Genomic DNA, 22,071 nt, shown 5'->3' on the forward strand with positions numbered 1-22,071 from the left:
TGTTAACACATATATTTGTCTTTATAGTCTTGATAGTGTTTGTCTGTTGGTTTCTTCAGATCAACTTTGTTTTCATAAAATCCATAAGCTCAAGAGAGGTACCCTGTCAGAAAAACTGATTAAGATTTTAATTTTAAAACAGATTAACCTTACAGACTGCTTTAAAATTTGTTTTATCTCCTTGAACTTATTGTTTCCAGACCTCAGGCAAAGTCAGCCTCCCTTTGAGAGGCACTGAGCTCCTCCTCAGACATGAACTCCCAGCTCATTTTCATAATTCACCAGAGCATCATTCTACACTGATGTCTTTAGCCAACTCTTCTCCAAACCTAAATTGATACTGCATTTTTTCTAAAGCAATTTCTGCTTTTTAAAATAAAAAGAAGCAAACAAAATATTCAAAGATTTGTTTTCCTTCCTTTTTCCTCTTTATTTTGCTACACTGGTTATGAATCATCAAATTAGGTAGCAATGTTATATATTTCTCTACTTAAATGATGAAAGAAATAGCAGCATTTAATATCCCCCTATGATGAACATGTTAATTACCTTGATTGTAATCCTTACTAACAAACTGTAGTTTCCATTTTTTAGATTGAACATACTAAATAGCTCACTATATTCAGAGAAACAGTAATCCATCTTTCTATTGTAGTGAAAATGTTTTAACTTCAGAGGCAATACTTATTGTCAGACAGATAATATTTAGGGAAAGAGAGTACTCCAAGGCAGACATAAAATGTATGTGAACGGTCATATTTTTCCCAGACAGAAACCTGTAGAGGGCAGCTGTAATGAGTCTGGCTAGACCCTTGCAGGGCACAGATATTTCTACTTTCAGTTTGGGCCAACACCTTCCTTCTCAGTTTTTGCTTTTCTGTCAGAATGATGTACTTCTTGATAGAACAGCGTTTATATTTCTCTTGTTGCATGTTGTAATCTGATTCACTAATTTGCTTGACAGGAAACAGTTAAGGACAACTCACTTCTTTTCATGCCAAATGTTCTAAAGGTATATCTTGAAAATGGACAAACCAAATCTTTCCGTTTTGACTGCAGCACTTCAATAAAGGTAAGATAGCTATTCCTTGGTATGAGACCTTCAGCAATTATCATTTACTTGGAATGCTTTAAGAACAAAATTACTGGTGTGTTCAGTTTGAGCTGTCTCTTAGTTCAAAAATAATGAGGATTTGGTCCCTTTTTCTGCTCCTAAAAATGTATTTTATTGTCAGCAAAGAAGAAGTGATGATTTTAATGTGCTTGGAGCACAGTCAAAATTTTGTGCTTGTATCATTTTGATATGCTGCTGAACACTAGCATGATTCGTCAGCAAAGTCAAGAGCTAAGAAGATTAAGATGCCAGTTACTGATTGAATATCATCCAGCTTATCATTCAGTGAATTTAGGATGGAATATTGTAGGATTATGTTGGTGATAAATTACTCACCTCAGCGCAGTGCCCTTTACACTTTCCATAGCACATTTCACATGCAGAAACAAAAAGGTAAAGCCCTGGCACAAAACTGAGTCTGCCAGGGAACGTCTGTGACACTGTTCCATGTGGGTTCCTAAATCAGAGGCATCATCAGTGTCAGTGAGAGCCCTGGAGTAGCACGGTAAGCAAGCAGAGCTAGCATTACTGTTTGGGGAAGCTACTTTCAGCACGGATTGGTTACCAAATCTAGCTCATTGCATGACAGCATGCACACTTGGGACACTGAGACATGACAGGGGCATGGGTGAGATGATCGATGAAGGCTGGGGATACCAGATTTAGCTAGATTTAAGGGATTGTAAAACCAGGCATATTAGAAGAAAGGCTGCCTTTGTGCTCACTGTGATACAGCAGCATGCTCAACCAGTTAGAGCAGCAAAGATTTATTTACTAAGGCAGACAAGAAATTTACTCCAGTCTGATGGCAAAATAGATGCTAGAGTCACACATAAAAATGTCATGCAACATTTGTTAATAAATGTAGCATATATGCCTTAAGTTGAGTTCAGGTATGGATACAAGCATTCCTTCCATGGGATACTGAATTCCTTGAGTTCATTTGAAAATTTGGCTGGTGAAGAAATAGGAGACATTACTCACATAGGTAGTGAGGTCTCCATACCCTTCCAAGGTGCACAAGCCCATTTTCTAGTATTTTCTGTTATAAGCATAAAACAACCAACCTATTCCAGGATGTTTTGCCCCTGAAGACCAGTCTTTGGCCATCACATTACATTAGTTTTTAGTAGTTCTGTCATGGATGTGTCACGTACTGTCAAACCAAATGTCAAATCTGAAGTCATTGGCACAGATACCCATGTGGACTCAGTTACCTAGCTGTATTGATGTTGTAAACCTGCTTTGAATGTAGTAATTTTGATTATTGGTAAGAATAATTTCCTTTGCATCTAATTCAGGCAATTGCATATTCTGAGGCCTGCAGAAATAAATGACATATTCTTGCATCTGTGTGTATATGTGTGGATGGGTGGATGTGGATTGTTGCTTCTTGGCTTAACTGGGGTGACATGACCCACGTGAGTCAAGGTAAATGCAGGTTTTTTCACCTCTAGCAGTCCAGTAGTTCACCACTTTAAAATAAAGGTGCAAGCAGCACCTAACCTGCAGTCCTCACTTTCCATATTGCTGGGTCACGGCACCCGGCTGACTTTTAAATTATCAGATGAGAGGAAAAGCAAAATCTTTAGTGCAGTAATTCAGAGGCTGTGTGCCTTAGCCTCATTTTAAAAGGCCCAGAAGAGATAGTGGTGGAAAGCAGTGCTGTTACTACCCTCTCTTAAAAGGTTATATTTAGTATTATGCTGCTTCATGTTACTGTTATGCCCATAGTCTTTTAGCATAGTTTACAAGTATAAAAGTAGATTAAATATGTAAGTTATAAATTCCCCATTGGTCAGAATTATATAATATTAGCCTTCATTATTTAGAGTGATAGCTAACAATTCATTAATGCTATCTTATATTCTCTACATTGTAGAGAGCTGTCACCATCTTCCCACATACATTTTTTCATCTTTCCACCAGTTTGGTCTTGATTTTCCATAAACATGCTATAATTGATCAATTAATCTTCCTAAATTATGTTAAAACACTTGGATTACAATTTATCATGATCTTAGTAAATCCTATCCATCTGGATACTTATGTATATCTGAAAATCTTTCAGATGGAAGAAAATGTTTTAATCTTGTCACCAACATACTGTGAAACTATTTCTAAATGATGGGTTTCTATGTATTCCTTTTTCCTACAGCATTCACTAAAGAAAAAGATACCTTGACAAATTATATTAATAATCTGCATACACTCACAAAGTATTATATAAAAGTAAGGTAGGGATTAGTTAAACGGTTTTGTGAAGAACTTTGTTTAGCTTTTATTTTAGATACAGTCACTCCCAAGTTAACTATCCTTAGTCATAATTCAGTATGAAAAAAGCTAATCGGGAGTCTCTAAAAATTGATATGGTCCATCAGTTTAGAGCTATTGCTCTGCACAGATATCATCATCTCTGACTTTTCTGTCAGCATTTAAAACTCAAGAAGTGAAATTTTAAAAAAACATTTGCCATAAAAACAAATAAAGGCCATTCACCTAAATTTTTTTGTTGAATTTATAAATTTGGTCTGTCTGCTTGATGACGTGGCTCCAAAACAAAGGGGAGGGAATAGCAGTAAGATCACGTCTCCTTTGCTGATGAGTTTTATTTCCAGGGAGACGGATATGATTTATGGGCCACACCAATATGATTTACATGTTAAATCACAACAGAATGTTGTCCATTCCTGGCAATCCCATTTATGTATTTCTCATGTTCATATCTGTTACCATCTTGGGGTTGTTTGAGGAATTGTTGTCATGTCCTGGAAACTTGTGCAAAATAGGCACAAAGCCTGGGCTTCTGCCCTGTGCTGGGTACATCCAGGGTGTGTGGCAGTGAAGAACTGGGTCCCAAGCATTTCATGAATTTAAGCGCTTTTTATAAATCCTTTGTTATTTAGGATGTCATCTTAACACTCCAAGAAAAGCTTTCCATCAAGTGTATTGAACACTTCTCCCTAATGCTGGAGCAGAGAGTTGAAGGATCTGGAACAAAACTTCTTCTGCTACATGAACAAGAGACTCTAACTCAGGTTTGTGTAATGGTATATGAAAACAGATATTCATGAGACAGCTTAATCAGTAAATTACCCGTTTTTTTCATTGCTCAAATGAGTTAGCTGCAAGCTTTTTAGTTTGATACAGACTATCAAATAGCTAGGATATTTAGATGTGATTGTAAAAATAAGGTTGTCACAGGAATTTTGTGTTATAAAAGTGTTATAAAATTTCATTGAACCTTTCAAAAATATTAAGAATTAAAAAGTCAGATTGAAATCTGAAAAATGCCTTTGGTCTCACACAAGGCTCAGCTAGTGAACATACCCAACAGCTGGCAAATCCATGGTAACAATTCCGAGAAGCAGAGTCTGCCTAAATTTCTTTAAAAGCTTTATTTTGGTATTTTGTTCCAATTTGATTACACAGAGCTGTATCTCTGTGACAGGGAATAATCCTCTTTCTGATGAAGTTAAATTTGGCTTGTTTACACAGAGGTACATTATGTCACTTCATTGATGATGAAATGTGGCAGAGAAAATGTTGGTGTGACTTTCTTCCTTGGATCAGGGAAGCGTGACTAAAGTTAAAGTTTCTTCACAGTTACCAGCAGAGTACCCTGATTTTATCTGCTTATAATTTTGCCAAATTTTTTAGCCTGAAATTTTTCTATTATATTTCTGTGTTTCATGAGAACATTAGTATTTTTTTTTTAATTTCAGTTAAATTGGAAAAAGAAGGAAAAAGGAGAAATGGAATCTTAGAAGTGGAAAATGACTTAATTTAAATGACAGAATTCCTGTAATTATAACTAGAGTCTGTGTAATTGTGTGAAGGAGCTTAGTTTAACAGATAACAGTCTTTCTAGCATTTTCTAACATTTAAGCACTTGCCCTTGCCACGTTAGCATTCTTTTCTTGTGGGTACAAGCTACTCAGTGATTGAACAATATCCAGAAATACTCAACACTTGTCCTCTTAGCCCAGCCATCTCCTTGAAGTCATTGGTAATTCTCACTGAAATCAGAAAGATCAGAATAAACCATCTGGAACTTTTATAAATATGTACAGAGTATGTCTATATACTTAGGAAAGAGGTGAGACAATGTGCAATAATAGAACTTTTGAAAATTATTTGAGCAAGACAGAGACTTCTATTGGAGATTTTTAAAACTGCAGTTTTGTCAAGTAAATACGTTGATTTTAAAGTACCCTAACTCTCTAACTACATTAGCCTAATGAATAAATTACATAAACTACATTAATTCTGAGGGTCTCTTCTTTGAAGTTACAGTAAAAACAGGACTATTTTAATTTTCCATTATAATGTTGCTGCTGACCATGACTTACAATGGTGAGTTTGGATTGTTATCCAATTACTCCTTTGCTAGGCAGTGGTCTCCTGTGATTAGAGATTAGAGAGTTAGATGCTTAAAAAAGTTTTGCTGACCAACACAAAAAGCAGACTTTTACATTTTTTAATGCATTGGATCTTGGTCAGAAGTTATTGAGTAGATCTCAATCCAGAACAACCCAGGAAAAAGACCTAATTTCTCTCAATTTGACTAATGGATTAAAACAAGCAAAAGAATGTGAGAGCAATAGCTGTCAAGTTGGGCCTCACCTGTGTTCTCAGACAGCCTAATAAAATGTGAACTATGCCCAAACACCTAACTCTTCTCTTTTATGTATTTTAGTCCTGCTGAAGCTCAATTCAGTTTGCATTTCACTTGGATGGTTTTTGTTAAGATGTTTTATCTGTTGTTTCACCCTGGTTTTGAGTGAATCCTGCTGCTTTGAGGATGAGTTGTATCAGGCAGTCATGCCTGTATGAGTCTAAAAGTCCTTCCATAAGATTACATATACAATGTTCTTAGGTGAAGAACCTAAAAACTAGCCCATGGCAAAGCTCTTTTTTGGGCAGAATTATTTTTCCTGCTACCACAGGGCTCTGAAATAGGGCAACATTGCCCAAGACTATAGACCCCATTGCTCTACCAGGGTTGCCAGTCCCTAATATTATTATTGCACTGTTCTAGGTGACCCAAAGGCCAGGCTCGCATAAGATGAGATGTCTTTTCAGGATTAGCTTTGTCCCAAAGGATCCCATTGATCTTTTAAGAAGAGATCCAGTTGCTTTTGAATATCTCTATGTACAGGTAAGTGAAAGCACAGCCATTGCTAGTGTAAAGGAGAATAAAAAAATACATTTACTCTATATATAAATTTACATCTTCACATAAAAAAGCTTGGTTGCAGTAAATCCTGGCTTTGATTACTGCAGCATAAAACCAGTGAATGCACTTGGGGAACGTGCAAATCTCTATCATCTGCAAAGTCCTCTTTCTTCATAAGCCTCTCCAAGTAGTAATGCTTTGATACCTTTCCAAAATATATTTGGCTTTAGAGAAGAGTGAAGCTGAATTAATTGTTAATACTTATTTGTGGTACTGTAATATCAGACAGAAATGATGTTCAGTAAAGGGGATGGGAAAACTGATGTACAAGGAAGGTGGTTCTCCTAAGTATCTCCCCAAGTGGAATCCTGCTATCCTAAATCAAGATATACTGACCCCCTCCAAGCACTCTTTGTGATGGAGGATTAGTCTTCTCTCCAGGAAGGCTGAAGAGAGCTTAGTGAAAATAAAAATACCTTTTGCTCTTTGTCAGAAGTACTGATATTCTTCATTAGTGTCCATATCATGAATTTGTGACACCTTTAAAAGTGAAAACAGAGTCCCCTTCTGAGTTAAGGGTTACTTTTCATGGAGTGTTAATTAAAAAAAAAAAAAAAAAAAAAAAAAGAAGAAAAAGAAAAATAACGATAATTTATTTTTAGTGCAAGATTTTTTAACGTAATGCTCCCTCTACTGGTTCTTTGGCAGAGCTGTAATGATGTGGTCCAGGAAAGATTTGGACCAGAACTGAAATATGACATTGCCCTGCGACTGGCTGCATTGCAAATGTATATTGCAACTGTGACCACAAAGCAAACTCAGAAAATCTCCCTCAAATACATAGAGTAAGTTGAGAATGCTGTGTGTTCTTTAAAAGTGAAACATTAGGAGTAACTTGTAGATTATTTAAGGTTGTTTCTTTTGTATGTCTGTATGCATGCACCACTTTAGATTTAATATTTGTCACTGAAATTAATTCAGATATGTTAAGAGTGGTGCATTTTTGTCCTTTTGATCTGTTTACCTTTTGATCATCTATTTGGGCATGTGAAATAGAATGTAAATACAATTAGCTCATTTGCTTTCAGTGACTTAAGATCTAAGTTTATATGGTCTGTATCCTACAGTTTTAGTAAAGATTATTATAGTTAGATTAAGATTATTGCTTGGTTCAGAGGACAGTATGTCATAGATTGGATTTTCTAGTATTTCTTAAATGCAGAAGTACTACAGTACGCACCTGTCTTATGTTAGACACCATATATATATATATATATATATAACTACATATACATATATATAACTACAATGAAAAAGAAACATTGAAAAGTGCAAATGTGTGTATATCAGCTTGGATTTAAAAAAAAAAAAAAAAAACAAAAACAGGGCAACAAAAACCCCACAACAAAATAAAAACCTCAAGTCCCAAAACTTTTGTTGCTGTTGCCTAGTTTGCTTGCAGAATAGAAACAATAACTATTACACACTCTGTTTTGAAGAGTTTATCCATCACATTGAAGACAATGTTATATCCTGTCTTATTAATGAATCTGTAAAAGTAGTGATTTACAAGTGAAGTCAGTCTTCTGTCAAAGGTTGTGCTTCAAGCAGAAAAAGAATTTGGTAAATGGAGGCAAACCGGTTGCATTTGAGGATGACCCAGCCCTCCCCCCAGACCTCCAAACATAAAGGTGACAATAAAAAGGCTCTGATTTCCATGTTCTAAAAGAAACCAATAAAATAAAATTAAATATGACATTGCATTATTAAATTATCTGCTATTTTAATTCTGCAATCATGCTTGTCATTGTAATTAAGTGGTGTTTAACATAGACTTTAGATATCAAACTTAAACATTCTTTTCTGAATGGCATGACTGAAGAGATGGAAGGGGTGGAAAAGAGATTATTTAACATTTTAAAATATCATTAGGAATAAATTGTTAAATTTTGGAAATAACATGTTACTGCAAAACTCTGGACTTGATCAACTCTCCTTCTGTTTTCAGGTAATCATTCACTTGGCATCGTAGTCACCAGTCTTTAGATAAATAATCATCACAGGAATGTGAAATTAAATATATGCCTTTTATTACAGAAAAGAATGGGGATTAGAGACTTTTCTTCCATCTGCTGTGCTGCAAAGCATGAAGGAAAAGAACATAAAGAAAGCACTTTCCCACCTTGTCAAAGCAAATCAAAACCTAGTTCCTCCAGGCAAAAAGGTATTGCATTTGCATCTTAATGGAAAATATGTTTTAAAGAACAAAAGTATGGCATGCATGGGACACATTTAAAGCTAATCTTTTGGAGAAGCACCTAGCCACTTTATTTGCAGAGATGTAACTTTGGGTGCTGGTGCAACATAGCCAAGAACTATTAAAAATACTTAATTATGTCCCAGCGAAACTATCTTCTTTTCTTGAGAATGACAGAGAACTGGTTATTAATATCTCATATATGATAACCATATATAGATTTTTTTAATTAACTTGCACTTTCTATGAATGGCAGATTTGCTAGGAAAGTTTTTGTTTTCACTCTGACGCTGTCATCTAACATAAATGCTGTTTTTCAGATTGTTCTTTATTACACTGTAGAGAAAGACTTTTCACTGGCCATGATCTAACTGGATAGATGATGTTTCTTGCAGTAAATGACCTTCCTTGCTGTTGTAAAATACTTTTCTTAGCACTAAACTTTCACTTCAGCTGGAAAAAACATGGATAAGACAATGTCTCTGAGAAATGCCTTTGTTACATGCATGCAGCTGAGTCTGGTTGTAGACACCTTAATGTGGTTTCTTAGTGCAGGTCATCTTCTCATGTGTAGTCAATGGAGAGAAATAGGCACTTCCAGGGAGCCATTCATCCCATCCCACATTCAGGGAGAGAAATAGGTCAGATTGCTTGTGTCCTAGAAATGCTTATGTCTCTTCATGGACTATAGAAAGAACCTGAGAGTAACTAGCCGAGGCATAAAATGAGCTGAATCCTGCTTCATGACACTTTGTTTCTGAACCAAAAAAACATCAAAACAGCTGGTGCCTGAGCTAAGGCTCATTGTCATCAGCAGAAATCCTGCTTGGAGGTTTCAGGACATATCATGAGTGTGAACATAGCTGAAGCAGTGCATGTCTCCTATGCTTCTGAAACCAAAGCTAAATTATGCCAATTGCTTATTATAAATTTTGGTAGTACAAATTTGGATTTATTTTGGAAGCCATCACAGCTGCGGCCCTTACCAGTGTGAAATATGTCTTACAGTGGCATACCAGTATCAGTTCTTGGTTAGAGGTATTGCAACAGTTCCTTCCTGAAGCAAGCAGACTTTGTTGGGTTTGCTTCATTCTTTTTTATTTGAGCTTTGGAAATGCATGTGTGCCAACCTGCTTTCTTAGCAGGTAGGTCTTAAAAAGAAACCATCTTTTCATCACCTTTTTACTTGTAGGTACCACCACAGGAACTGACTCAGGGGTCTTCTATTCCTTTTCATGAAGGGAATCTTGTAATTCTCAGGATTCTCCTGTTTTTTTACAACCCTTGTGTATTTCTGCACCAAGTGAACACCTGGTGCAGCAAAGGGCAAAGAATTGCCACTGTTCACTCTGCTTTGGATCCATTTCCTCCATGTTGTCTAAGAAAAATTTAGGATAGGAGCCCTTAAAATGCTGCTCAAGATTAAATAAGATTTTTGAATTAGAAATCCAGTGACTGGAATGAAACGAGCAAATTATATGAGACTGTTTTGTATTATCTTCTAAACGTCCAGTTGCAAGGATTTACACAAGGGAAGTTTAAGGTTTGGATTCAGACTGGTGAAATTAACTGTTTCTTGTTTTCCTTCTGTCTCATAAAATATTTCCAAGTTTTCTTTTTTAAGTAGATAGTTTAAGCTCAGAGGAGAAAAAGAGGAGACAAATTCTGACATATATTACATGACTTGATCATATGTATTCATGTGCTGTTTTTAGCTTTCTGATTTATTACCTGCTGAGTATAGTGGAAGAGTGTTATTTTAGAAAGTAGGGAATAAAGTAAAAAAGTGGAATAATATGCCCAACACCACAAGTACCTAGCAAAATGTAAAATACATAGCTGACAAATGCAAATTCTTCATTCTCTTTCTCTGTATAGGTATATAAACATTTAAGAACTGATGGAATTTATGAATGGAAAGCTGCTGTTTTAGCCTTGAAATCCCTCAGTGAACAGATGTTTAATCTGAGTACTTTAACGTTTTCCCTCCATTAAAGCAGTTAGGATGTTCTTGAAGTGCTCTGATCAGCCCATTCCCAAGTCCTCAGTGCATTTTAACTAAACAAGCAAGATATTAATTTTAAGAATGAGACTGTTTCACGTCATCTGATGCTCAAGCATCTCAAGATTTAGTTTCAGGCTCCAAAGAGCTGTTATTGCAGACCATTCTCTTTATACTACACAAATATATATTCATTTGGAATTTTATTATAATGTAATGATTTCCACAACTACCTCTTATCCCTGTTTCACCTTTCTCAGCTCTCTGCTCTGCAAGCCAAGGTGCATTATCTAAAGTTCCTCAGTGATCTACGATTATATGGAGGGCGTGTCTTCAAGGCAACACTAGTGGTAACATTTCTCTTAAAATAGTCTCTTCTCTTGATTTTTTTTTTAATCTGATGCCTTTTTTTATTTTCAAAAGCTGGATCATATAATTTTCTTTAGAAGTTTAAGTTCTATTCATATGCTTTCAAATAATTTTTAATTGAACCAAATCACTTTTTGTTTCTTTTAATCTTGAAAATAGCATATATTTCATAATAAAAATTGTACTGGGAATTTGGAGATAGATAGCACTTTCTTAGCAAATAACACCATCCAATTATCTATTGAATGCTAAAACTGTTAGTCTGGAAAAATCTTAATGACCAAGTTTTTCTTTTAACAGAAGCAGAGTCCATCCATCGTCTGTCCATCTAACTATCCACCTAAAATCTAGAGTGCAATCAACATACAGCAAGAAATTCCTTTACTTTTTTAAAAATTATTACTTAAGTATGCTCTTGTGTATCGTATCTATCTAGTGAAAACATAATAATCTTTAATGTAGAAATGCCGTGCAAATGTAACTCTGTGTAACTGAAAGAAGGGAGTGATGATTTCTGTCACTATGCAGTACCTATCATGGTTTTTACTTGAGTTTTCTTTCTTTTTCTGCTAAAGCAGGGAGAAAAGCGTTCAGAAGTGACTCTGTTAGTAGGGCCGCGGTACGGAATCAGCCATGTGATAAACACCAAAACAAATCTTGTGGCTCTCCTGGCAGACTTCAGCCACGTGAACAAAATTGAGATGTTTACAGAAGATGAAAGCAATGTTAGAGTTGAGCTGCATGTCTTAGACGTAAAAGTAAGTTTGTTATTGATTTGTGTTGATATAGCATCTTTTAATAATGCTTTTCTCTTTGAGTATTAGATTAAACTATGCTGTTCTGAATATTTTCATGCCAATAGTACTCTGAAAGTACATTTTCAGCTCTTTTTTGGTCACAGTACATTTATAATACAGGTTGGGCCTACAGTGTATTAGGCTGGTGTTTTCCAGAACCTGCATTCTACTTTGATTTTTCTCTCAGCTGACCCCCAGGAGCCTCTTTTTTTTTAATGTCTTCATGGATTTCCATGGTAAGAAAAGGTGATGATGAAACTGACCTTCTTTTGAAGCTACTTCTAATGTAATATACAGTAACATTACCAGTAAAGAATTGCCAGCTGCATGGGACCAGCATCCCCTGTAAATGGATTTATTATATCCACAAAGTTTACTGCAAGTAACCACGTAACAGTTTCCAGTTAAATAAACTGTAACAATGAATGGTGTTTTTTCTTGATCTTTATAATTCCAGTTTGGTATTCACATATGTCATCATCTACCTATAGTAATTTAATTTCTTTTAAATATCACTTAGCACTCTGCATCTGTGTAGCATCTAGTGGCAGAATGAGTGGAATTTTGTATGTTATACTGTCCTAGTTGTTTTTAGTCCTGATTTTTATTTGGCTTGGAGTGAAAGGCTTCATAGACTTTCTAGGGCATTAATCTTAATAACCAGAGATTTAAGGTAGAGTTCTCATTGTATTTGAAACTTAAATATTTGATTAAAAAAATAAAACCTAACACTTCTTTTTGCTTACCCAGCTATACATAAAAAGCACACATGAGGAATATTTTACTAGGCTTTTGCTTTGAGTGCTTTAAGTGTATTGACCTGGAACAGTTTCTCTGTATTTAAAGTAATGAAAGAAACATTGTTATAAAGTAATCTAGATGCTCTTTGACAGCAATTTAAGAGAAATTTACAGGTTGGTGAACACAGCATCACTTTCACCTTAACAGTGGTAACACCTAAGGATATCAGGCTGCTTTACCTGCATTACTGTGCTAAACTCATAGCCTTCTTATAAGAAAGCTATTATCACCTTTTTACAGATGGGAAAAGTAATACAGAAATTAAATCCTTCCCATCTGCCCATATGTAATATGCATCACAGTATGCTGTAGTATTCTGTATTACCATGGTCTTATGTTGTATATTATAATATGGTTGCTGTTTTATTGCTAATTGTGCATATCCCCATCTCCTTGCATTTCAACACATGATCTTAAACCCAGAGAGTCTGACTATAAAATAAAAATCTAGGAGGCTCTGGGTGGAATTTGACAAAAAGTTGCCTCTCTGTGGGGCACAAGTAAGGGGTTGTGACCATGTCCTGTGAAGGAGATGCAGGCACACACAGGTAGATATTCTCAATGATGTTTTCATCCTTTCACTTACCCTCAAGTAGCAGGTTCATATATACATCTTCTGAATGTTATATATATTTTTTTAGTGAACAGACAGTTCAGATTTTTATTTTATTTTTGTTTCTTTAAATCTGTTCTGAAACATGTTTCACTTGGCAGAAGCATGCAATAAAAGTTTAGCTGTCACAGAATTTTTCAGCAGAGTACCAGTACTTCACAGAATTGTTTTCAGCAATCTGAGAGTTCTGCAGAGTTCATCAATTTCTGCCAATCACTGCAGAAAAATTTAGAGGAGTGTAGCATTTCAAATGTTGGTTTTTAATAGTTGCTCAAAAGAAGAGATTAAGTAATATGCTGTAGGTTTAATAATTTATAGTAACTATAATAGCTATAGTTGTATACCTTGAAAGAAGCATGTATTGAATAGAAGCCCAAGCTGTAGCAAAAATAGGTTAAAGCAAAAAAAAAAAAAAAAAAAAAAAAAACCAAAAAAAAAAAAATCACACATTTTTCCAAGTTGCTGAAAACAGTTTATACAACATTCGGGGCACCTGGAATACTGTGGCCCAAGATGCTGTAGTACAGGCTTTTAAAAACTCATTGGACCTGTTGTAGCTTTGGTAGTAAGCTCTGATCATCACTTTTGGCCACAGCTTCCATCAGAATCAGTTGTCTTTTTACTAGTAAGAGTTGAGTAGGTTGGACAGTCATCCTTGTTGCATGTGACATTCCTCCTGGAATGAATGATATAGGTCCTTGCATCCATCTTGTGACAGTGGGCTCTGCATGCTAAATTATGATAAATTGTCAAAAATGTCCACGTACTATGAGTCACTACAAACTGTGAGTGATAAGATGGGTTGTCTGTGGTCTGATTTCTATCTATGCATCATGGTAAGGGCTTCATTTTTATTTCCTGTCTAGGAGTTGTAGAGGCTAGCCACTTTAATAAATTACATTTGAGGAGAAAGGTTTTTGGTATTAAAAGCTAGAGAGACTTGAACAAAAATTTTTAGGCAAGAAAATGTATACATAATGGCAAAAGAAAAATTAATTAAAGTAAGTTTCACATGGATGTCTCGAGTTTGATGCTTGCTGTCCTGGCAGCCACAGTTTTTCAAAGCTCTGAGGTCTCACTTTTTGCTAGGATTGTCTTTTTTTTTTTTTTTTTTTTTTTTTTTTAGTGTTCTGTGTTTGTTTTCTTTGCTGGTCACCATTCTGGTGATCTTTCTCTGATCTCTTTGTCTCTGCTTATCTGCTTATTTTTTCACCACTTGTCTTTTCAGTCACACCAGGCCACAAACACTAAAATCTTTTAACCTGTCCCTGTTTTGCAGTGTCATGATAGCTTTAACCTGACTGCTATATTTTATGAAGCTCAACTTTCCTTGACTGTTTGCTTCCCCGTCATGCTTCTTTGCATTTACTTAGTGCACCATATTTTCAGGGAAGCAGCAGATTCCTATACAACTGCAAGACTCCAGCACCTAATGTACCAGGTTCTTCACCCTGGGCATATTCAGAGTAACATTAAATAGTGCTTTTGCCAGAGTAAGATATCTATGCAAGAAAAAGATGGAGCAAGAGTCCTAAAATAGTTAGCTTCATTCAGAAACAGAGCAATCAGTTGTTAAAATGTCTAGTTGGACTTCTACCTTACTACAACTCCAGTCTTGACTAAGCTTTTTATACTGTTTGATACTGTAGTGAGGAAAATAAATTCTCTCATGTGTATTTTTCAATGAGGTGTTTGTGATGTAGTTACTTTTGCTCTGATGTAATAGTACTGTCGACAGGCAAACAAATTGAGGAGGAACAGCCTTAACTTGATTGTATTTTTCTTAGCCTATTACTCTTCTGATGGAGTCATCAGATGCAATGAATCTTGCTTGCCTAACAGCTGGGTACTACAGACTGCTGGTTGACTCAAGGCGTTCAATATTTAACATGGCCAACAAGAAAAATGCAGGGAGCCGAGAAACAGGTATTTATCTCACAGTATGTTACCTGCAGTCCAGTGTATGAAGCAGAAACTAACTTAAGCCAGAGCACCTCCAGATAAATAGAAAGCTGTGTCAAATTACATCTGATTGCTGGCTCAGATCTAGCACCACAGTATTCAATTCAGCTTTATAGTATTCCAATACCCGGCCTATGGTAGCATCTCCATGGTAAAATAAACCATGTATCAAATTTCCTTAATATTCCAGTAGACAGATGCACACTTCCTGTGAGTGTTATTATTTTATATGCATATATCTTTTGTCAGAATACATATGGTGTTGTAGAAACCAGCTGCTTTTGTATTACTATGCCTGGAATAGCATTTGTACCTAATTGAGGTTTAGATTTGTTTTATGGCACAGAAGCACCAGTTAAACTTTAGGTCATTAAGTCAACAGGTATTTAACTTAGAACAGAAGTGAATTTGAAAACACTGTTCTGAAGTATTTGATGACTCAGCTATCCTATTCAGTGTTTAATACTTAGCATCAAAAAATTGTTTACAAATTACTTGACTTCGTTCTTTGATTTCACAATGTTGATTTTATTTCACCTTGCTATAGGACCTGAAAATAGAGGGAAGCATAATATCCTTGCTTCTGAGTGGAACTGTATACCAAAAACTACCACTTTCCTGGCTGAAGGAGATCAGGAGGCTGAAATGTCCTTTGTTGATCCAAAGCAGAAGACTATAGATGTTTCTGAAAGTCTGTTATGTCAAAAAGAACACAGACATCTGTACATAGAAAATACTTATAATTCAGGTGGATTTGATCAGCATCTGGCCAAGCAAAATGACCCTGCTGAAACAGAAGAAAGCAGAAATTTTAACCAGCCTTCACTGTTGTCACTCTCAGGTTTGGAACCTAGCAAGAAAGCACAGGATTCTCCCAGGGGAGCAAAAGTTTCTTTTATATTTGGAGATCCCAACTTGGATGGTATCAGTCCCCAGACTCTTGGCTATGAAAGGCTTTTGGATGAAAGTCCAGAAGTATTAGAAAAACAAATAGCCATTTACCTTAGTAATGCCAATGACATTAAAGGCCTGGAGTTGTCACCAGATGCTGAAAGCATTCAGTTTGCTGCAAACTCTGTTTACGCAACTATAAGCGATGGTAAAATATTTGGAGCTGCAGAAGGGATAGAAGAGCCTTTGCTGCATGATATCTGTTATGCAGAAAACACAGATGATGCCGAAGATGAAGATGAAGTGAGCTGTGAAGAAGATATTATGGTAGGAGAAATCAATAGGCCTGCTCTTCTCAGCCTTTCTGGTTCTAGTGATGACATTATTGATTTGACTTCACTTCCACCTCCAGAAGGTGATGACAATGAAGATGATTTCCTTTTGCATACCTTAAACATGGCCATTGCTGCTCCTCCACCTGGTTTCAGGGACAGTTCTGATGAGGAAGACTCTCAGAATCAAGCAACACAGCCTAGAGACAACAAGGAGCAAGACAGTAATCTAGGCAATGATGACATTCCAGTGTCGCTTATCGATGCTGTCCCTACTAATACAGAGGGGAAGTGTGAGAAGGGGCTAGATGATGCTGTAGTCTCTACTCTTCAAGCACTAGAAGCTTTGGCTGCTTCAGAGGAACAGCAGACGAATGACAATTCAGGTTCTTTCACCATAGTTACATTTATTCATTGAAAATCATTTCATCTCATCCATTTAGGTTTGGAAGTACTCCATTTCATGAGGGTTGGTTTGGTTTTTTTTAGTTTTCCTTTTATTTTTTTGCCATCATTTTTCATACATCGTATTTCATATTTAATGGAGCCACCACTGTTACTAAACTACCTGTCTCGGGAACTGTGCAATAAAGTCAGAATATTCTTACAAAGAATATTTTTGTCTCTAATACACCTCCTTTTGCTTGTCACTTATCCAGGTGCCTCAGCTGCTGTCATTTAATTGACTCTTATTTTTTGTGGCTTGCAGGTGTAGCTATCCTGCGAGCATATAGCCCTGAGTCATCTTCAGATTCTGGCAATGAAACAAATTCCTCTGAAATGACTGAAAGCTCTGAACTAGCCACAGCACAGAAACAGTCGGAAAACACTGCACGTATGTTTTTGACCACAAGTGAAGGCTACCAACCACTTGTGGAAGAGCAGACTGAATTTCCTATTGCTAAGAATCAGGCTGGAGGGCCAGGCATGAAGCCCTCACAGCCTTTGGCTGGTGGTCAGGATGCAGAGCTACAGTCAAAAGTTGTGCCTTCAAAGCAGATTCTTCATTCCGATAACATGGAAATGGAGCCAGAGACCATGGAAACAAAATCTGTCACTGATTATTTTAGCAAATTGCACATGGGATCCTTGGTATATTCTTGCACTAGTAAAAGGAAAAATAAGATGACAGATAGTGAAGTAAAAGCATCCTCTGATGGCAATGCTACTGTGAAAAAGCAACAGGGAAATAAAAAAGCAGAGTCTGATGAAGATCTAAAAGCTAAATTTGGAACTCTTTCAGCAAGAGATAGCCAGCGCCTAAGCACTTTTAATGTGGAGAGAACTGCCTTTCGCCAAAGATGGTATGCTGCTGATGATGGGGCAGCAGATAAGCCAAGCCCAGAAACAGTTAATGGGAAGACTTTTCCAAGAGTTCCTGTACTTGGTAAAACAGAAACGGACTGTAAGGGTGAAGTGCATCCTGAGGTACATCAGGATGACACCTCAGGGCTTAGCCAAGGTGAAAATTTCTTGTCAGACATGACTCCCATGTCTTCAGCCAAAGACCTAAATGATGCAGAAGATACTGATTTATCTGCAGATGACCATCCTTCAAAGCTTCCAGAAGCTGAGCAGAGTGTGGCTAGACTTTGTGAGTATCACTTGGCTAAGCGCATGTCATCTCTGCAAAGTGAAGGCCATTTTTCTCTGCAGAGCTCTCAGTGCTCTTCAGTGGATGCAGGATGCAGCACAGGCAGTAGCACGTGTGCTACCCCAGTTGAATCCCCTCTTTGTACCTCTGATGGTAAACACATCATCTCTGATCCATCAATGAAGGGCATTGCCTATGTTCCAGCAGATGAAAGAGCTGCCATTCTTCCAAACCATGGAACGACATACAAGGACCTGCACCAGCAGCCTGAAGCCGTGTGTCACAGAATGACGGTGCCTGTTGTGCATTCAGCAATCAATGCTGAACCACTTTTCGGCACTTTGAGAGAAGGATGTCATCGGATCCCCAAGATTAAAGAAACTACAGGTACAGCAGTAATAGAGTGTTTCTTCTGTTTATTCTTAAAGCTACAAGTTCATGTTGAGGTCTAGGTAAGACATTTCTATTATCTTTATCTGGAACTACATCATCAGGCTATAGCAGACAGTGAGATTTAGACCTTCAGTTTATTTGTTCATTTTACTTTTACAGCTCATTCTGATGAGCTGCATACAAAGATCAACTTTTTTAAAAACTTCTCATTGCAGTTATAATATTTGGAGGGACACTGACGGAGAGGCCTCTTTGGAAGCCTCTCCAAAATCCAAAGTCACTTGACTCCCAGATACCTGTTAGATTGTGAAATTACTTCAGAAGTTATATTAATGTAGGGGAGGAAAACCTTTGATTCATTTCTTAGGTATCTTATAGTCTATTTTAGCAGGTTGTCAAAAACATGCCAATATGGATAAAAAGCTCTAGATGTTAAGAATAAGAAAATGTAACTACCTTATTAAGCATGAATTTACTTCATAATCTTACAGTAGGTGTTTCTTTAAAGTTACAAAAAATGCAGTTTTCAGAGACAGCATTGAAATTCTTTCAGTTGGATTTTAAATATTTTCCTCTTCTTGGATTGCAACCCACATGTAGCAGTACAGTAGTGTGTGAACGCATGAAAATCCAAAAGTGGAACAGACTAAGATTTAGAATGAGAATAATCTTTCTCTGACAAAAACTGCCACAAAACCAAACCAAAATTGCCATGAACACATCTTTCCATACTCTTTCAGGTGTAGCTAAAGAAAGTATTTTAATCTGAAATTATTCATCAAATTATTTAATAGAAAACAAGCAATCCATATATTAGGGGAGATTGAAGATGTTTTGTACATAATTTGCTATTCCTTTTCTTAATTAAGTCTGCTGTAGTGAAATGAACAATTACTTATTCATAAATTATAATTTGTTGACGGGTTGTAAAAGGCATTTTAGTTAAATAGGAAAGACTTGTAATGAATTCTTGATGGAATATTTTGAGGAATAGAAACCATTGGGAAATACCAGGAAACCATTTGTACTGAGTGTTAGAAGATGTTTAAAAGTTCAGCCTATGAATATTATCAGGGTGATGCTTAATTATTCTGTCTGCTCTTCTACTACCCCTAGTGTAGCTTTCACAGAGCCTGAAAAGGGAAGACAAGGAGGCATGCCTACAGCTTTTCCTAGACAGCCTCTAGCTGACTCCATCATGCTATCATCCATGCTATCAGAATCAAAGGTGCCAAGTCAAAATGAAGACTCTTGTGACATTCCCAAAGTAAATCAGGCTTGTGGGGCAACAGTTAGTTTATGGCCATATGACATGATAGGAGGAAGCCTCAGGATGCCGCAGAACAAGAAAATGCTGAGACGCAGCAGCAGCAGCAGCAGCATTAGAGGATCTGCAGGCACTGAGATGCTGTTTGAGAAGAAGGCAGCCACAGCCAGCTTGAAATGCCTGGACACCACCCAAAAGGATGAATCCAAATCGGAGAGAAGGGTGGAATTTTCTCTGGGTAAAAAGCTGTCAAAAAGTTACTCTCAGAGTTGTGTGTACGTCAGCACTGATAGGAAGGACAGTAAGAGGTGTTCAGGCACAGGCACCAGTCAGAAGGACTCCAAGCAGTGTCGAACACTGCCCTTGCGAAAGCTGACCAGCAGCACCTGGAGGTGTCGGGGCCCCTTTAGCTATTGCTTTCTCAGCAGAGGAAATGATGACAATGAGGAGGAAGATGACCGAGACAGCCATCAGCTCTCACATCTCTTCGAACCACAGACCCTGTGTGAGCTTGCAGAACCACTTGCTCAGTCGTCCGGTGACAACGAGCAGAAAGTCGTGGAGTCCCCGAAAGCTGCTGAGCCCCCACGTGATGCAGTCAATGAGCATGAGAAGAGCAGTGCTGACACTCAAGGTGGCCAAATTGATGTGAATCTCAATGATGTAGCCTTCGATGCACGAATCACACAAATAAATGTGATGAAAGAGAAGACATATGCAATGCCTGATGGATTTATTGCAGCACAAAAGGATGCCAATGAGCTACTCTCACTGGTCCGAGCAAGTATGGGCAAGAGAGAAGATTTACATCCAGAAACATATGACCTTAAACTTTCTAAGTACAAACAACTGTTATCTTTGGAATCGAGACAGTTGGGAAGTGCCTGCAGGAAAATGGCCATGGCTGATAAAAGCCCTGAGGAAATGCTTTTAGCTATGACTTCCAGCTTTCAAGTACTCTGTTGCTTAACAGAAGCCTGCATGCGTTTAGTTAAAGTCATGAACTCTGAAACACAGCAGCAGGAAATTATAGCTAAGATAGACGAGGTTGTGATAAACTACATTTGTCTTCTGAGGGCTGCAGAAGCAGTGTCAGGCAAGACCTCCGGTGATCCTAGCATTAAACTCTTGGCTCGACATCCAAATACCATGGCCGCTATTGTAAGCACACTAACACGTTCTCTTAAAATGCTTTTAAACAAATAAAATACAAAAGTCACTTCATAATCTACCTTTGCAAAGCCATACATTAAAAAATTTTATTTACTGTATGTGTATGAACTAATGTAACAAACTCAGCTTTCTCTGTATATTTTGTTACTTTATATAAAATAGGTATGAGATTAAAAAAAGTTAAAATACTGAACATTGACAAAAGTGATGACTAGATCTGTCCTTCAGTTTATACAAAAACAACAGCCAAAAACCCCTTTCCCCAAGATCAGAAAAACAAATAGAAAAAAGTCCCATATAGGAGCAAATTGATGTTTGGCTATTTTTCATATAGTCAAATTTATGGTTGTATGAAGTGAACTTCTAAAGCCTGTTATGTCAATGAAATTGTTTTTTGTTTCATCCAAGTTTTCACTTGGAGAATTCTCCATGTTTAGAATGATTAATTAAATCATAATGTATATAACACAATATTTAATGTTTTAAAATTATAATTTTTAAGCATTGAAAATAGCAAAAAGACATTTAAAATCCAAGAGACTATTATAACTTACTAGAAAAAATATATATAATAAATGACTTTTGTTCATATGGACTGAATTACCTGATTCTTCTTTTCTAGGAAATTCTGTATTTTAAAAAAATGTATTGAATATATGAATATACCAACTTTAGAGGGGATCTGATGTATTGAACTTTAGTGTTGGCATTTTAGACAGTGAAGGTAACTGTAGAGGACTCAGGACACAGAAACCAGAGTGGTGGTGGTGTTCTCTCTGAAAAGAAAGATTGATGCCATAATGGTCAGACCAGAATGTTATGAGGCAGGTCTACATACCCTTTTCCCTGGTAAATGACAGAGAGGACCATCAGAAAATTCCTATGCTGTTTACTGTTTCATCATATATTTATGGTGCACCTGAACAACACGGACTGCATCTATTTTGTTAAATATTTTATACTTCATATTTTATGATTCTGAATGTTTAACTGTAAATAAGTTAGAAATAAAATGAAATTTTCAGAATACAATAAATATCTCTGAAATATTTCCAGCTAGAGACAGTTCTTCTCTTGAGTGATGTCAAAGGCAATTTGTGAATAATCTCTTCCATCTGAACCTCTCTGGGAAACATTTTGTACTCTTGTATTTGAGAGGCAGCCAAAGCAACAGCTCTCAGTTCTGGCTGGCAAATAGGCTTTCACAAGAGCTTCTGGTGAACTTCTCAGTGACCAAGGAGCAGCAGACTCCATTCTCCAAAATGATGTAGGTAACTTTCACCTGTTTCTCATAACACCATGTGTAAAGGGTATCACTGCTCTTGTT

At 36.7% G+C, this 22,071-nt stretch overlaps 1 protein-coding gene across 6 annotated transcripts in view; it reads left to right on the top strand.

The window, feature by feature from the left end:
• The window catches only part of FRMPD4 (FERM and PDZ domain containing 4), a 292,904-nt gene extending 271,099 nt beyond the window's left edge, over positions 1–21,805 (top strand). For 3 of the 6 annotated variants that reach the window (XM_077781599.1, XM_077781600.1, XM_077781601.1), the window contains 10 exons: positions 965–1,072; positions 4,021–4,152; positions 6,156–6,275; positions 7,002–7,138; positions 8,391–8,517; positions 10,813–10,902; positions 11,497–11,679; positions 14,920–15,058; positions 15,642–16,703; positions 17,027–19,370. In XM_077781599.1, coding sequence (XP_077637725.1) covers positions 965–1,072; positions 4,021–4,152; positions 6,156–6,275; positions 7,002–7,138; positions 8,391–8,517; positions 10,813–10,902; positions 11,497–11,679; positions 14,920–15,058; positions 15,642–16,703; positions 17,027–18,363 — 3,435 coding nt within the window. In that variant the 3' untranslated portion in view covers positions 18,364–19,370. Of the gene's footprint in view, positions 1–964; positions 1,073–4,020; positions 4,153–6,155; positions 6,276–7,001; positions 7,139–8,390; positions 8,518–10,812; positions 10,903–11,496; positions 11,680–14,919; positions 15,059–15,641; positions 16,704–17,026; positions 19,371–19,420 lie in introns of those variants that run through there. The other 3 variants (XM_077781602.1, XM_077781596.1, XM_077781595.1) reach the window with 3 other exon arrangements.
• Positions 21,806–22,071: the final 266 nt, after the last annotated feature.

The sequence above is a fragment of the Lonchura striata genome, chromosome 2 (genome assembly GCF_046129695.1).
Source record: "Lonchura striata isolate bLonStr1 chromosome 2, bLonStr1.mat, whole genome shotgun sequence".
Lineage (NCBI taxonomy): Eukaryota > Metazoa > Chordata > Aves > Passeriformes > Estrildidae > Lonchura > Lonchura striata.